Below are 16624 nucleotides of genomic sequence, written 5' to 3'. Positions count from 1 at the left end.
TCAAGGCGGATCCGCAGGGAAACGAGGCAGCCTGGCTGGAGAGAGGAGGGGCCAGCAGTCAGGCGGAACAGCAGTGAAAGTGCCCCGACCAGAAGCGCCCAAGCCTAGCATCGTGGTCAGAGTGACTCTCGAGCTCCCTAATGGCCATCCATTGGAGGTCCAGGCCTTGTTAGACTCGGGGGCGAGTGCGGATTTTTTCAGTAGGGATTTCGCGCTGGAGCACCAGCTGCATTTGCTCCCGTTGGACTTTCCCCTCCAGGTGTCGACGATTGATGGGAGAAAGCTGTTGGGGGGTGAAATCACCCATCAAACCCCGCCGATGCGCATGAAGATTGGGGGGCATGCGGAGGTCATAGCGTTTAACGTCACAACCTTGGCAGGGCCGCCCATCGTGTTGGGAATGAGCTGGCTAAACCGACATGACCCTGTGGTGGCCTGGCATCAGAGGTCCTTGACGTTTGGCTCCGCTCACTGCGTGGAACACTGTCTGGGTGAGAGGAGCAGCGAGAGCCGGAAGGTGGTGGCGGCGGCAGTCCAAGTCGAAAAGAGGGGCCAGTTGCCAGAGATTTACGCGGAATTTGCCGAGGTGTTCAGTGAAAGGGAGGCTGACCGTTTGCCCCCCCACAGGTCCTACGACTGTCAAATCAACTTGGTGCCAGGGGCGAGGTTGCCGACGGGGAAGCTGTACGCTATGTCGGACAAGGAGATGGAAGACCTCAAGGAGTTTATCGACAAGAATCTGGAGCGTGGTTTCATACGAGAATCGCGAGCAGTGGGAGGTAGTCCCGTTTTCTTCGTGGGTAAGCGGGACTCCTCCCAGCCCAGGTTGGTCGTGGACTTCAGAAGAATCAACTCCCTGACGCAGCCGGTGACATTTCCCATGCCGCGGATTGACGATCTGCTGACGAGGGTGCGCGAGGGCAAGATTTTCACCAAGTTGGACTTACGGGGGGCCTACAACTTGATCCGAGTGAGAGAGGGGGACGAATGGAAGACAACCATGTTTACCCCCCTGGGCAGTTATGAATATTTAGTGATGCCCTTCGGATTACAAGCGGGAAGCGCCTGTTTCCAGGCCTTCATGCACCACGTGCTGGGTCCCCTCTTGTACAAGAGTTGTGTCTGCTATTTGGACGACGTGCTCATCTACTCAAGCAATGAGGAGGAGCATGTGCGGCACGTTAAGGAGGTGCTGAGGAGACTGCAGGAGCATCGATTGTATGCTAAGCTGGAGAAGTGTCAGTTTCACGCCAAGGAAGTGGACTTTCTGGGCTATCGCTTGACCGACAGAGGTCTGGCCATGGACGGGGAGAAGGTGAAGGCGGTGTTGGAGTGGAAAAGCCCCAGGAACAAAAAAGATGTGCAAAGGTTCCTTGGTTTCAGCAACTTCTACCGCAAGTTCATCCCTAACTTTGCCAAGGTAGCGGGGCCCATAACTGACTGCTTAAGTGGCAAGAAGAAGTTCATGTGGTCAGAGGAGGCCCAAAAGGCTTTCGAGCGTCTGAAGCAGGTGTTTGCATCGGAAGAACAGCTGATGCATGTGAACGCACGAGCTCCGCTCAGGGTGGAGACAGATGCTTCTGATCGAGCAATTGGTGCAGTGCTTTTGCAGCAGGACAATGCAGGTGATTGGAGGCCGTGTGCCTTTTTCTCTAGGAAGCTGAACAAGTCAGAGCGTAATTACACGGTGTGGGACAAGGAGCTGTTGGCCATTTATGCCGCTTTCAAACAATGGAGGCACTTTTTGGTGGGGGCCAAGCATCAGATACAGGTCTGCACCGACCACAAGAACTTGGAATATTGGCGCACGGCGAGAGTGTTGAACCAACGGCAAATTCGTTGGGCGGAGTTTTTTGCTGACTTCTACTTCAAGATCCAGTACGTTCCGGGGGAGCAGAACGTCAGAGCGGACGCCCTGTTGCGGAAGCCCGAGTATCTGGAGGATGAGGGTCCTCCGGAGCCAAGGCACATTTTCAACCAGCAGCAGTGGGCCTGCGGGGGGATTCTGGATCTCCGGGGAGAGATTGCCAGACTGATCAAAAATGACAGCTTTGCCAACAAGCAACTTCAAGACATCAAGGGGGGTAACTCGAAAGGGGATTTCGTTGAGAAGGAGGGGTTACTCTATCGCAGGGGTGTGTTATATGTACCTGAGGGGGAGTTGAGGGCCAAGGTACTTAAGCAGGTCCATGACACGCCCACGGCAGGACATTTTGGTCAACGCAAGACCATGGACCTGGTCACGAGGGACTTTTGGTGGCCGGGAGTGGGGGAAGACGTGAAGGAGTATGTGCAGGGTTGTGACATGTGTCAAAGGGCCAAGGGGGAGAGGACGGCACCAGCGGGGCTTCTGGAGCCATTACCCACGCCCAATGGGCCTTGGGAGGTAATTTCGGTGGATTTTATCACTGATTTGCCCCGTTCCCAGGGACAGACGGCAGTATTGGTGGTGGTGGACTTGTTCACCAAGATGTGCCATTTCGTGGCTTGCCCGAGGGCCGTCTCGGCGGAGGAAACGGCCAAGTTGTTTCTCAAGCATGTATTTCGCTTGCATGGTTTGCCCTCGCGGGTGATTTCGGACCGTGGACGGCAGTTCACCTCTCGGTTTTGGCGCAAGCTCATGGACTTGCTGCAAGTAGAGGTGGCGCTATCCACGGCCAGACACCCTCAGACCAATGGACAGGCAGAAAGGGCAAATGGGGTGTTGCAGCAATATCTGCGTTGCTATGTGAATCAGAGGCAAACGGACTGGGTGGACAAGTTGCCACTAGCCGAATTTGCATATAACAACGCAGAGCACGTCACCACGGGGATGAGCCCTTTCATGGCCAATTATGGGAGGCATCCAAGGGCCTTTCCGGGGAGGGAAGAGGAAGTATTAGAGGTGCCAGCGGCACAGGAGCTGGCGGGAGAAATGGCGAGAGTGCACCAGCAGCTGGTGGAAACATTGGAGAAGGCCAAGGAGGACTACAAGAGGGGTGCGGACAGACATAGACGGGAAGGGGAAAGCATCCAGGTAGGTGATCGAGTGTGGCTGTCTTCGAGAGGTCTGCCCATCAGGGAGGGTTGCAGGAAGTTAGCGCACCGTAGGCTGGGTCCGTTTGAGGTTATCCAGCAAATCAATCCCGTCACCTTCCGACTGCGGTTGCCGGAGGTCATGCGGATTCATCCGGTGTTTCATAGGGCACTCCTATCCAAGTACAAGGAGGGGAGTCGCTTCCACGGGGGGGCCCAGGGGGAGGTGCCGATCCTGAGGTTGGGAGAGGAGGAAGCATGCAACGAGGTCACCGAGATCCTGGACTCCAGGTGGAAGGGAGGTAATCTGGAATATTTGGTGGCTTGGGAGGGGCAGCCGGAGTCGGAGAATGCGTGGGTCCCAGCTGATACCATCGAAGAGGAGTATCTGATACACGAGTTTCATGCATTGTTTCCGCACAAGCCCAAACTGATGCGGAGTGTTTTGGAGGAGATATTTGCCCCCACTGACGACAGCGAGGAGGAGTTCTGGGGTTTCAGATCGGGTGGTAGGTCAGACAGTGAGGAGGAGGAGGTAACAGGTGGGGTATCAGCGGGGTTTGAGGACATCTTCGCTCCCACAGATGAGGAAGAGGAGGAGGACTTCTGGGGTTTTCCCGCATCCCCCTCCAATCGGGAGGAGAGGGAGTTGGGAGAGACGGGAGGAGGCGCAGAAGGTGAAGAGAAGAGCCCGGCCTCGGGGGAGGAGGGGGGCTTTGAGGGGGGGATGGATGTCAGGGAGGTTCCCCCCCCGGAACGACAGGAAAGCTTTGGGAAATATAGAGAAGTGGCTCCTCTTCTCAGCAGCAGTGATACTGGCTCGGATTCCCCGAATTCCAGCGAGGGGGACGAAAAAGGGGGGGAAGCTAAGAGCACAGTTTCACAGCGGCAGCTTAGAGCTGAGAACTGGGACAGAGGTCAAAATCTTTCGTTAGCTGACAAGAGAAGGGGAGGGGGAAGAAGGGTCTGGAAATTTCCCAGGATGCTTTGCTGGAAGGGGAATAGGAGGAGCCCAGTGCGGGCATCTGATTTGAAATGAACAGACGTGTTTTAGCTTCGCTCTTGTAAATAGCCTGCTCAATAAATTAGCTTAGTTCTTTTGAAGCTGCCTGCCTCCGGAGCGTTCTTTCTCATGAGCATCAATCAAGCGTATCCTGACACCTTCCTCACTATCGACACAGCAAAAGCTTACCTGGAAAAAAGTCATGCTGGAACCTCCGTGGATTGTGCCGTACTCTATAGCCGTCTGGTCTGCAAGGTCGTCTACTGATTCTATGGGCACATCCATGCGCTGCACGGTGAGGAAGGCTGCCAGGTTGGCTGTGTAGGAAGAGATGATGATCAAAGTGAAGGCCCACCTGCAGGGACAAGAAAAAGGAGGCAAAAGACAAATGGACATCTCCACACTTTGTCTATATCCGAGAGCTACTTCCCCTTTCTCTTGAGGCGGGGGAAAAACCCTGGGACTCAGCTACATTAGTTAAGAAACAACATTTTGAATGCGTTATAAACATGCAACATCAGATGGTGCCAGAGAGCAAAAAACAATAAATCTAAGCAATTTTCCATAGCGTTTCCCCCCTTTTGTTATAACAATTTAATTTCTGACTTATTTATAGTGTGTGTGTGTGTGTGTCCGTGTCCCCGGTGTGTGAATCCATCCCTAGTTTTGAAAGATGCTGAACATCCACAGTTCCTGCAGAAGGATTCTGTGGAAAGCTCTGCTGTGCCATGCTCAAGTAAATCAAAAGAATGTTGGTTTGAAGGAGAAGAAGCCAGATTCTGCTCAGTTGCAGAATAAAGAGAGGTGCACACAACCTGGAATTGATGGAGGCCTCCAAGAGATAGCAACAAAGCGTCTTGCAGCACCTTCAAGACTAACAGCTATTCCACAATAAATTTTTCAGGGCTGGAGCCAACGCTCCACAAGCTCCACAAACTTTAGCGTAGAGTTTGAGGATTTTACTGGGGGCTGCAGGGTAAAGGAGAGAAGGATGAAGTTGCCTTGCACAAATGGAACTTGTTGTCTGGGTAGAAGGGCAGCGCTGGATGCAACCCTCAGTCTTTAAGGTGCCGGAAGACTCTCTGCCATTTTTGCTGCACAAACCCTCTATAAATGATTGCTTCCAAATTTAGTTCTTGGAGGAACCACTATATTCCCTCCTACCCATCTCTCTATCAGTTTTCTTTCTATGGGACAGATGGTGTAACAGCAAATGAAGGTGGGACTGGCTCTTTTGTGCTTATAGCAGGGCCACAAATATTCTGTATCTAAAAACACAAATATTACAATAAGGAAATTCATATTCTGAAATGACAATCATGCAGAAAAAAGTTTATCTAAAAATTCTGCAGAGTGAGCTTGCACAGGTGCAGCTGGTAATTCCCTATCTTGCTACCCCCATGTCCATGAAAACTGGATTTGAGGGGCGGAAGTGCATGATTTGTGCTAGCACAGTTGGCTTTTGAGGACCAAACTATTTTTCTGTTTCCAATAATTATGTTATGGTTTGTTTTTTAATCAAGGGGGCAGATCTTGAATGAAGGCATTTGGAAAATATGGAGACAATGTAGTTAAAAGCAATGGAACTGAGGATGAAAGTGCATGGAGGCAGAGGGTACTGTGGTCAGCAGAGTTGAGATATCGGGCGTACTAGCCAAAAAAACAAGCCCTGTTCAGAACTGAAAACATCCATCTCTTTCTCAAAACAACTCCCTTGTTTCTGAGTCATCGTGCCTAATGCATTTTCAAGATTCAGAGTGCAACCCAGGGACTAGATGGATAAAACATGTTTCCTACTAGCATAGTCAACTTCTGGATGTGTGTAATACATATAGTCTTGTTTATAGTTTTGGAAATGGATGATGTTACTTGAAAGGCAAAAAGCTTGAAGGATTCTGGAAGAGGGATTGACTTATCCACAGGGAAACCTAATATGCAAGACATCTCCAAATGTACCTGTCACACGAAGATACGGATTGGTTACTGTGAGAACAGGATACTGGACCACATGGGCCCTTGGCCTGATCCAACTGGGCTCATCTTATTTTCTTTTTCAGAGTCCCACCAGTGCATCGTGACCTGCACATTACCCATCTTCTATTCTACCACAAGTTACAAAAAAGAGTTTGTGGGAAACCATCCAAGTTGGTGAAGCTACAGCAAACGATTACAGCACAAAAGATTACCTCTGTGATTTCTTACCAGACTCCACTGACGCAGCGCGTGGACAGAGCCCGAGGAGCGATGGTCGATCCTTGCTGCATGAACCCACCGACAGGGAACCACAGGCTGTTGCCAAGAGAGTACTGATTAACGAGCAGGTTGCATCTCCCTTGGGAGCAGGGGTGGGGGCTGTACCACTCGTAGGGCGTCAATCTACGGCATCGAAACATAACACATCCAATTACACTGGAGTGCAAACACTGGGAAAGAGGCAATCATCAAAGGCCCAACTCTCCTAGAGGCAGGATTTCTCCGTTATTTTACTGGCAATTGGTACCAGGGGGGTCTTGCAATGCAAGGCAACTGATGGGGCTTAAGTGCGTTTTATAAGATTACAATCAGCTTGAAACCAAGAAACGGCACACAACAGACAGCTTATGCATTGCTTGTGCCTTCGCCGTCGCTTGATTCGCTTCTTGCAGGTTTTGTTGTTCTATGTTCAGAATGGGAATTTGCCTACTCCCAATTCTAGTCCCGTTTCCAGGTTTTGGATGACTCTCAGATATGATGCTATCAGTGGGGTCCCCTTCTCTGAACACACCCACATCATCTTTCTCACTAATGTTGCCAGTGCCCATTTGTTTTCATCTGTCTCCAGGCCAAAACCTCACCGCCTAACAGATGTGGACGATGTGATGTGCAGAGGCTACCATTTGCTAACTCAGAGCGGGCAGGTGAACAGGCAGCAACAGCAAGGAGGAGCAGTAGGCTCCAGAGATTGGCAGGAGCACCGCTTCTGAGTCATGTGCTCAATGCTCTCCCTAACTCAGTTCTTTGGGATTAGAAGCTGCAACTGGGAGCATCTTCCCTGGACTGGCCTTGCCCACCCAAGCTGGCCACTGGATGCTCCTGGAAAGAGCTCTCCTTTCTTAGCAGCAAGGCTGTCCTGGCTCTGGTGCATTCCTGTTTCCTTTGGCTTTGCTTTTTTGGCCTACTTTGTTCTTGGCTCCAACTACTGACCTACTCCATCTTCTGAATCCTGCTTATTCCCACAGCTCTGATTCCCTCTCTCCTCTCTGAGCTTCTGGCTCGCGATTCCTCTCAGATGGCTGCCTAAAACCCAGCGCTGACAGCATCAGACATTAAATTTGGGGAAAGTCCCTTGAAGCAGCAGACATGTGAACACCTGCTACAATAAGTATCCATTTCATTTTGTGTGTGTGGTTGTGTGTTTGTAAAGGGTGTTTCCCTAACCATGCACATTTTGTGTGTGTGGAAGGTCTGTGAAGACCTCTGTGCATACAACTGAAGGGGCAGAGGACCCTGCATGTTTGGTGACCTGAGAAAAGCAGGACACCTGTAGGTCAGGTGTGTGACCATGCATGCATATGACAGAGTGAGGTGCGGGAAAATCTATTGATTTCAGTTTCTCTCAGTTTCTCTCTCCCCCCCAGTCTTAAGACCAGTTCTTTAGATTTCCACAACTTTTTGCAATTTACTTTAAAATATTCTCATGAAAATTCACCAGTATTTTAGTGTCTTTTTTTTGCAAGGCAATTTCACCTAACAAAATTTCTTTATATGTCATTTTCACTAATGTACACAATTTTATGCACCAGTTACAGGTGGGTAGCCGTGTTGGTCTGCCATAGTCGAAACAAAATAGAAAATTCTTTCCAGTAGCACCTTAGAGACCAACTGAGTTTGTTCTTGGTATGAGCTTTCGTGTGCATGCACACTTCATTTTATGCACCCTTTGCCTCAGTTATTTCCCTTTTTTGGCACTTACTGCTTGACTGGAGAAGTGCATTGCAAAATTCAAAGAAATGCATTGCAAAAATTCAGAGGAGTGTGACTTCTAAAGGCCGGCTGACATAATGCTAGTGATCTGATTCATGCTCATGATAAGTGTTTCATAAGTCTATGTAAATATGTGTGGAGTAAAGCAGGGGGGGGTGTTGGATGAGAAATAGGAGTATGGTATCTCTTGTGGGAGCTGTGCAAAGGGCTCAGTCTGTTGTTTTGTTTTGTTTTTTTAGTTACCTGGGTCAGAGAGGAAGGGGCACTTTTACTTAGCATTTTAAAAGCAAAACCTCCAGGCATTTCATTTTTTAAATAATAATAATAATAATAATAATAATAATAATAATAATAATGTTTTAATCCAATAGTTGCTTGCAGGGTACAGCAGAGCTGCAAGACAAAAATGCTCCGCCCCAGCAAACACTTGCAAGATCCCCTCACATTTGCAAAGGAATGTTTGTGCATGGAGGCATCGCCTCCATTTAGGTGGATGTGGAAGGCTTTATAAAACAGTTTAGGCCAGTAACATTATTCTGCAATGTCCTTGCTGTTAATAGAAGCAGCCTCTCAAGAAGGAAGTGTCAAGTTTGCGACTCTTAGGGTGTTTCAAGACTATCTTTGAAGGGGATTCAATCATGTAATGGCAAATTCTGCTTGCACACTTGAAGCTGATCTGGAGCTCCTGCAGAACAAACCTGCTTTCCTGTCCCCCCCCCCAAAAAAAGACTGAACTTTTTGGAAAGTGATGCAATGCAAAGTATGGGATAACATACGTGTTGACACCCTGTAATCTAATCTCCCTGCAAACAGATCAGGATGCATGCTCAGTAAGCCAGTTGTCTGGAAGCGCCCCTTGAGACTTGAGCTTGAAAATAGCTCCAGGACTGGAAAAGATTGCTTAAAAGCATGGGGTTTTATGTGGCTTCTTCCCCTCTGCCTGCCCCTCTGTGACTCAAAGAAAATGGCTTTTTATTGCTAGAGGATATTTCATTTGGTGTTGAAAGAGAGGTCCTCTCTTTTATGTGTATGGAGAGGGAGAGAAAAAACAACAACTCATCACCCTGTTTGTGACAAACACACTGACCCAGGTGTCACAGCTTTCAGCTAGAAACACCTGATCCACCTGACATTAGCTGGGTGTTATCTGAAGCCCCTTTTCTCCTCTCCAACACAAATCAGTGCTGACACCTTTGGAAAATGCATCAAGAGAAGCCGTATCTCAGTGTAGACAGGGCCTGGCTGTGTTATCAAACAGTTTTAAACGCTGCGCGATGCCGAAAACCATTACAAGCTCATGAATTCGACAAGTTCAGCTGCACCAAGGGACCCCCAAGGGACAGCACGCTTCCATTTTCATAACAGTATTGCAGCTTTTGTAGTGTTATTACGGCACCTGCAAACGGCGTTGGAATCTCTGGTGCCTGTTTCAGACACTGAAGGGATGCGGTTAGAATGTTTGAGAACTCTGGTTACTAGACTAGAAAAAGAGCCGCAACAACGCTCAGGCAACAGAAAGTTTTGTATTATTCATCTGCGGCAGATGATAATGGAAGTTGGGGGACGGGGAACTGTAGTCCTCCCCAGGCTGCGCGAATTCAACACCTTATCAGCGTGACCAATGGGCGAGCGGGTGTGTGTGTCACAGTTTCTCTGTTCCTTTTGTGGGTGAACCCCTGATACCCTTTTGGGTGTACATCAACATCGAAAGAAAATGACTTAAGAAATTTTTTTTGGTGCGAAGAGCCTTGAAGGAACTTGTAGCTGTGATCTGCAGATCAGAATCCCCACTTAGCATTTTGGTATTAAACACACGTGTGTGTGTGTGTGTTTGTGTGTGTGTGTGTGTGATTTAAAGAAGTCCCACTGATTTCAAGTGTGGATGTTATTTTCTGAATACCGGAATTCTGAGCACACTTATCAAGGAAGTCCCACTGAACTCATTTTAACTTCACTTCCAAGTAAACATGGATAGGATGAGGGTCCAAGTATGCTTAGCACTGGTATGGTTGTTGTTGTTCAGTCGTTCAGTCGTGTCCGACTCTTCGTGACCCCATGGACCAGAGCACGCCAGGCACGCCTATCCTTCACTGCCTCTCGCAGTTTGGCCAAACTCATGTTAGTAGCTTCGAGAACACTGTCCAACCATCTCATCCTCTGTTGTCCCCTTCTCCTTGTGCCCTCCATCTTTCCCAACATCAGGGTCTTTTCCAGGGAGTCTTCTCTTCTCATGAGGTGGCCAAAGTACTGGAGCCTCAGCTTCAGGATCTGTCCTTCTAGTGAGCACTCAGGGCTGATTTCTTTGAGAATGGATAGGTTTGATCTTCTTGCAGTCCATGGGACTCTCAAGAGTCTCCTCCAGCACCATAATTCAAAAGCATCAATTCTTCGGCGATCAGCCTTCTTGATGGTCCAGCTCTCACTTCAGTACATTACTACTGGGAAAACCATAGCTTTAACTATACGGACCTTTGTCGGCAAGGTGATGTCTTTGCTTTTTAAGATGCTGTCTAGGTTTGTCATTGCTTTTCTCCCAAGAAGCAGGCGTCTTCTAATTTCGTGACTGCTGTCACCATCTGCAGTGATCATGGAACCCAAGAAAGTGAAATCTCTCACTGCCTCCATTTCTTCCCCTTCTATTTGCCAGGAGGTGATGGGACCAGTGGCCATGATCTTTGTTTTTTTGATGTTGAGCTTCAGACCATATTTTGTGCTCTCCTCTTTCACCCTCATTAAAAGGTTCTTTAATTCCTCCTCACTGTATGGTATGGTAATCCATACTCCTCACTGGTATGGTAATCCAGTTTAAATTCTAAAACAAGTGGATCTCTTCCCCCCCCTGCCCCCTCCATTCAGTCTTAGTTAGTTTGAGGTTAAGGTTGTATTTGCTAGAAGTAAATCCAGAAATCAATATTTAAATGAACAGATGCTTCCTTAAATAGGCAATCATATGAATATATGAAGAGCCTGGCTGGTTGGTTCAGGCCAAAGGACCACCTAGTCCAACATCTCATTCTCACAGTGGCCAACCAGAGGCTTTTGAGCACAACCACCCTCTCTCCACTTGTGATTCCCAGCATTCTGCAAGCCTCGGATTATTTACTCTGGTGTAGAGCACGTCCTATGCATATTTGCTTGGGAGTGAGTCCCACTGAATTGAGTGAGATTTACGTAATCCCTAATTGATTGAGTAGCTGACCTGGTTAGAGTGCGGCACTGATAACGCCAAGGTCGTAAATTCATTCCCTGTATGGGACAGCTGCATATCCCAGCACTGCAGAGGGTTGGACTAGGGTCATCTACAATTCTATGGTTCTCTGATTCTATGAAATGTTCTTGGTATAGTAGTTCTAATCCAATGGTCGCCAATGGGTCTATTGCAGTGTGAACTGGTTGGCTATGAAGGCCTGATCCTGCGATGTGATACATATAGAGGGGTCTGACACATCTTGCAGCTGGGCACGCCATTGTTTTAGCTGGTGAAATCCTCTTACACTCCAGGACTGGGCTGTTAAAACCCCCTCCATGCTCAGTTAGTTATATTTATAGCTTTCAAATGATTTGCTGAAATTCATGTTTTGCATCTTTCCCCCCACATGTCCCACATGTGACCACCTCTCCCCCTGCCCCCAGGCAGGTAAACACAGAGATTCTCAATCTTTGTTTTGTTGATTCAAGCAAACTCTAGGAAAGAGAGCAATGAGGAGGGAGGATTCTTTTGTTTGCACAGTATTTTTTTTTTACGGCAGATGTGTAATTTATTTCACTGTGATGTTGCTGCAAACCAAAATGCAACCCCCTGTTTCAAAAGGCACATTTTGAAAATTTTGGAAAATCCCTGTTTACTCACTCTACAACTCCTTCCTCTAAACCCACACCCCAATAAATGTGTGTTCTCCCTTCCATTTCTGCCGGTTTTCACAGCAAGCACTTAAAGCATCCAGTTTAAAAAAAAAACACCTGCCATGGATTTCAAATCCAAACAGTGCAATGTGCTGTCTGTTTGCACTTTGTGGATGTTAATCTCTGAATTTCCCCTCTTGAGGTTTCAAGGCTCCTTCTGTATGGGCAGCACCAAACCAGCCCAAATGCAAACCAATCCTCTGGATCTATCTTCCGCTGCTGCCTGTCCTACTGCTAGTTCTCCCAGTCACAGGGCAATGCATTAGAGCTGGAAAATGCCCCCCACTGTATATTTTGGTATTTCACCCATTGTAAGCGGGGTCCACTGGAACCCCTGTGGTCCACAGATGTCCTTTAATTTACAAAGCAGGAGTGTACTGGTATATTCAGGGACTCAACAGTTAAGGCATAACTAATCTGTGCTCAGTATGTGTTTGTTTAATAAACATAAGTGCCTTTGCTGGATTCAGATAAAGCCCACCTGGCTCAGCATTCTTTGCAAAAAACAACAACCAAGCAACCAGGTGATGCTATGTCATCCACCCCAAACCAGCCAGCGAGGCACCAAGTTGAATCACAGCCTCCACTCTTGACAACAGTGACTACCATAGCCCAGGGCAGGATGCTGACTGGCAAGGTGCTGTATCCATCATTGGCTCTCTCCTCTTCCACCTGTATAATTTTATGAACTTGTGCAGTGCCCTTGCAGCCAGTTCCTTTACTAACTACTGCAGAATTGTCTCTCCCTCCAGCGACTGATAATCAATTGCAGGTTACGAGTTCTCCATGCCATTCCTAGAAGCTGACAGTAGGTGGCACTGTGAGGACGGAGGAAAAAAAGGAGAAATTAAGAAAAGTTAACAGTACCGGGCCACTAAAAAGAGGACGCAGCTCACGGCGAGGTAGGCGAGTAACATGAAAAGCCAGACACCAGGAGAAAATGGATCCAGGAAAGAGAAATAACCAGGCTTGCGCCCCTAAGGTAGAGGAGAAAGAAAGAAAAGGTTAACAGAGAGACATATTTCCAAACAAACATCTGTTCTACAAAGTAACAGAGCTAATGCAACACGGAGAAGACTTGCAACTGGTGGTGGGGATGGAGGTGGCAGCAGGCAGAGGACATTGTAGGGTCCTTGAAGAAGATGGGGGGGCGGGGAGCAGGGCAGCTGCAGCTCCCTTGCTAACTGCCCCAAAGAAAAGGTTTGGGGGCTTTTTCATCTAGAGAAAAGGCGAGCAAGAGGTGACATCGTAGGGGTGTGTATGATTATGCATGGCATGGAGAAAGTGGACACAGAAAATATTTTCTCCCTCATAACACTAGAACTCGTGGGCATCCAATGGAGCTGCCTGTCAGAAGATTCATGGCAGATGGGGAAAAAAATAAGTATTTCTTCATGCATTGCATGGCTAAACTATAGAACTTATTTCTGCTGGAGGCAGCAACATCCACCAACTTGGGAGGCTTTAAAAGAGGATTGGACAAATTCATGGAGGAAAAGGCTATCCATGGCCACTAGCTTTGATGGCTATGCTCTGCTTCCACAGTTGGGGGCAGCGATCCTTCTGGATACCAGTTGCTGGGAAGCACAGGAGGGGAGAGGGCTCTTGTGCTCGAGCTTCTCACAGGCATCTGGCTGGCCATTGGAAGAACAGGATGCTGGACTGGATGGGCCATTTGCGTGATCCAGCAGGGCTCTTCTCGCATCTCTCTCTCTCTCTCTCTCTCTCTCTCTCTCTCTCTCTCTCTCTCTCTCTCTCTCTCTTATACACATTTCAGAGTAATCTTTATAATAAAGCTTTGGGGAAATCCAAGCTTCATCTGCTCCCTGTTTTGCATCCACACATGAACCCAGTCCCCTCCCGTCTTCACTCACCCTCTTGGTCCTGCATCCTTCCCTATTTGCTTTTCTGCCTTCCTGGTATTCTTCTTTATTTAAGCTGAGCTTCAGATTCTGCTGGCAAACGTAGCCAGTTCTTGAAAGAGCAGAGAAAGAGGCAGTTGCCAAGGACAAGGGCTTCCAAGCCCGGCACTGGATCCCTCTTCTGGAACCAATAAAATGGCCAGACGGAAGCAAGTGCCAGAGAGGAACAAGGTGTAAAAGCTGGAATCCCTACTGCTCCCAAAATCCCATTCTACACCTATGCTGCTGTGATGCAAAGAGGGAGATTATGTGTCGGAGGCTCACAAACAGTCACACCGTTTGCTGCAAGCTCAACCATTTTGCATGAGCATCGTATTTGTACAGTGCGAATGCTGGATCTGCAGACAGATGAATGACTCAGGGAAGAAACCCAACTGTTTCAAGATGAAGGTGCTTGAAAGTTCAACACAGGAGCAGTTGGTGTCTGTGCCATGTTTTCCCCTGACCTATGTTAGCTGGAGGGTGGCTTATGCCCCAAAGCATAGAGAGCTAATGTCTCCACAGAGCATACCTCCTCTGCCATGGCCCCAAAGAACTATGGATTTTACATCATGTTAGCCATGCGGATTGATTGTTATCATGCCATTCATTATCTCACAGTGTAATGACATCTGATAGCCCAAGAAGCCTTGAAGCTGACACTAAAGGTATAGATCCAGTCTTTATTCCTGTGACTAATTATTATGTAAATAATTTGAATGTGCCCGTTGGTGCTTCTCACTCAGTGACTTGACTTCACCCCCAGAGGCGCACTCCATTGTCTCTCGAGACAGACAGATGCCAACAAGTTTGAATGTTGCAAAGTGTCATTTTAGGACACAAATTTTGACCAAGCATCATATGCCCTGCCTTCCCCTGTCTCACGTTCTTCAAATTGTCGGTGGACCTTTGAACAAACAAATGGCAAAGCGGCCATACCTATCCTGGAATGCCTGCTCCCAGGTCTTGACACTGAAAATCAATCTGAACAACTTACATTCTGGATTGTGACGACGTGATCTGTGCAGGCATCACTTTGTATGTGAAGAAATGTATAAAGGGGCAGAAAGACACAGTGATTTGCAAAGGTGGAGAAGGGATGAAGGGCATTGCATTAATGGAACCAGGATGCCCTTCCTATGTAACAGCAGATTATTCTCATCCTTCTATCACTTATACACCAAATAAATTCCCTTCATATAATATATACTATATATGTATATCTCTTGGGCGGCGGGGGGGAGATTTTTATCTAGCTCACCCCTCTCCTTGCTGTTTCTCACAATAAACTGCTAAAAAGGAAGGGAGGAAGGAAGGAAGGAAGGAAGGAAGGAAGGAAGGAAGGAAGGAAGGAAGGCCTCTTTTGCAAAGAAGCAGCCCATCAGAGATGGATGAATCTGTTCAGTTCCTCTGTTTCTTCTTTCCCAATCTCAAGTTCAGTTCTCCACATTTCTACATCAGTTTGTGATATAATGCATTTTCACTAATATATGCATTTTTAATGCCCATCTTACTGTATGCATTTCAGTACAAATTATTTGGCTGGAGTACTTCAGAAAAGTACAAATTTCAAAGGACGACTGTGTTTTGGTTTTGGGACTATTTTTTAAAGTGTGAATTAGGCAGTTTCACCTTTAAATGTGAACTGCAGTGGATTTCTCTTCCCCTGCTCCCCATCCCTATGGTCCAGCAGCAGTCTAAAAAACGGTACAGCCCATCCTAGCAGTTTGGAACTCATTATCAGCTCATTCCCAATTTTACCTTTTACACATGCAGATCCCTGGGCTGCAGTGAGGAGTGGGAAAAAAGGTTTGCCGAACTGAAGAAAGTGTCCATATAAACATGAGCAAAGGCCTTGGAGAATACACTGTATGGAGGTGTGATGTAATGCAAAGTCTGAGGAGGCTTCCATTTTGCAATTCAGATCGCACTGCTATCTTGCCTTGCATCGCCTCCCAGTTGACGATGCAGCTATATAGGCCAAGTGCCCCAGCCCAAAGTTCAGAGGCAACCACTCAACTCCACACTATCCCATTAGCATGAATGAGAAGAGGAGGGAGGCATATACTGGGTTGGATGCCCCATTAGAGTCCCTGTGTCAGGGATCCATATTTGATTAAATCACAACAAGTGAAATTGAGAAAAATGACAGGCCCATTTAAACTTGCCATATATAGTTACTTGCGAGAAAACAGATGCGTGTGGAATGGGGAACGGGTGAGGAGGCTGGGTTCGGGAGGGTGGCAGGAAAAGAAATGACGGGGAACAGAAAATAAAATAAATATGCCATTAGAGTTGTGTATGTGTGTGTGGGGGGTGGAGACAGGGAGACTGGGCAGGAAATTTATTTGTGGTTATTTGTTAGGAAATGTCTGATGGCAGCCGCAGATAAACGTGACGTTAGCTGCAGTTTTCCTTGCTGAAATGTGAAGGGAAGAGGCAAGGAGGAGAGCAGATGGGTGCTTGGCTCTTCCCTCCTTGTGCTGTGCAAGCCAGATTAGTTATCATGCCTGCCATTGTTAAATAAATATTTATCGGTTTAATTAGCTAATTGCCACATTGCTCTTATGTGTTGTATTAACGCGAAGCTACAAGACCGGTCTCCAAAACCAACAGAGGGATTGTGAGGTGGGGGAGCTGGATTTTTGCTTGGGGGGGGGGTTGCTGTTGAAGGGAGGAGAAAAGGGAAAGTATGTACAGTCTCCAGATTTATTTTCTACGGTGCCCCAGGAGGGACTGGATCACATAGCTTATGGCCCCTTTCAGTTAAGGGTCGCCACCAATCAAATCCTACTCAGAGTAGACCCACCAAAATCAACGAACCTAAGAGAATTATCGT

At 47.6% G+C, this 16624-nt stretch overlaps 1 protein-coding gene across 1 annotated transcript in view; it reads right to left on the bottom strand.

Annotated features, from left to right (window-relative positions):
• The window catches only part of GRIK4 (glutamate ionotropic receptor kainate type subunit 4), a 440303-nt gene that overhangs the window by 23320 nt on the left and 400359 nt on the right, over nt 1-16624 (bottom strand). Inside the window, exons 14-16 of the mRNA XM_033171758.1 lie at nt 12752-12861; nt 6221-6394; nt 4208-4373 (exon numbers count right to left, since the gene is read on the bottom strand). Of these exons, the coding sequence (XP_033027649.1) occupies nt 4208-4373; nt 6221-6394; nt 12752-12861 (450 nt within the window). The remainder of the gene's footprint in view (nt 1-4207; nt 4374-6220; nt 6395-12751; nt 12862-16624) is intronic.

The sequence above is a fragment of the Lacerta agilis genome, chromosome 15 (assembly GCF_009819535.1).
Source record: "Lacerta agilis isolate rLacAgi1 chromosome 15, rLacAgi1.pri, whole genome shotgun sequence".
Classification (NCBI taxonomy): domain Eukaryota; kingdom Metazoa; phylum Chordata; class Lepidosauria; order Squamata; family Lacertidae; genus Lacerta; species Lacerta agilis.
This window is presented reverse-complemented; position numbering and strand designations above follow the sequence as displayed.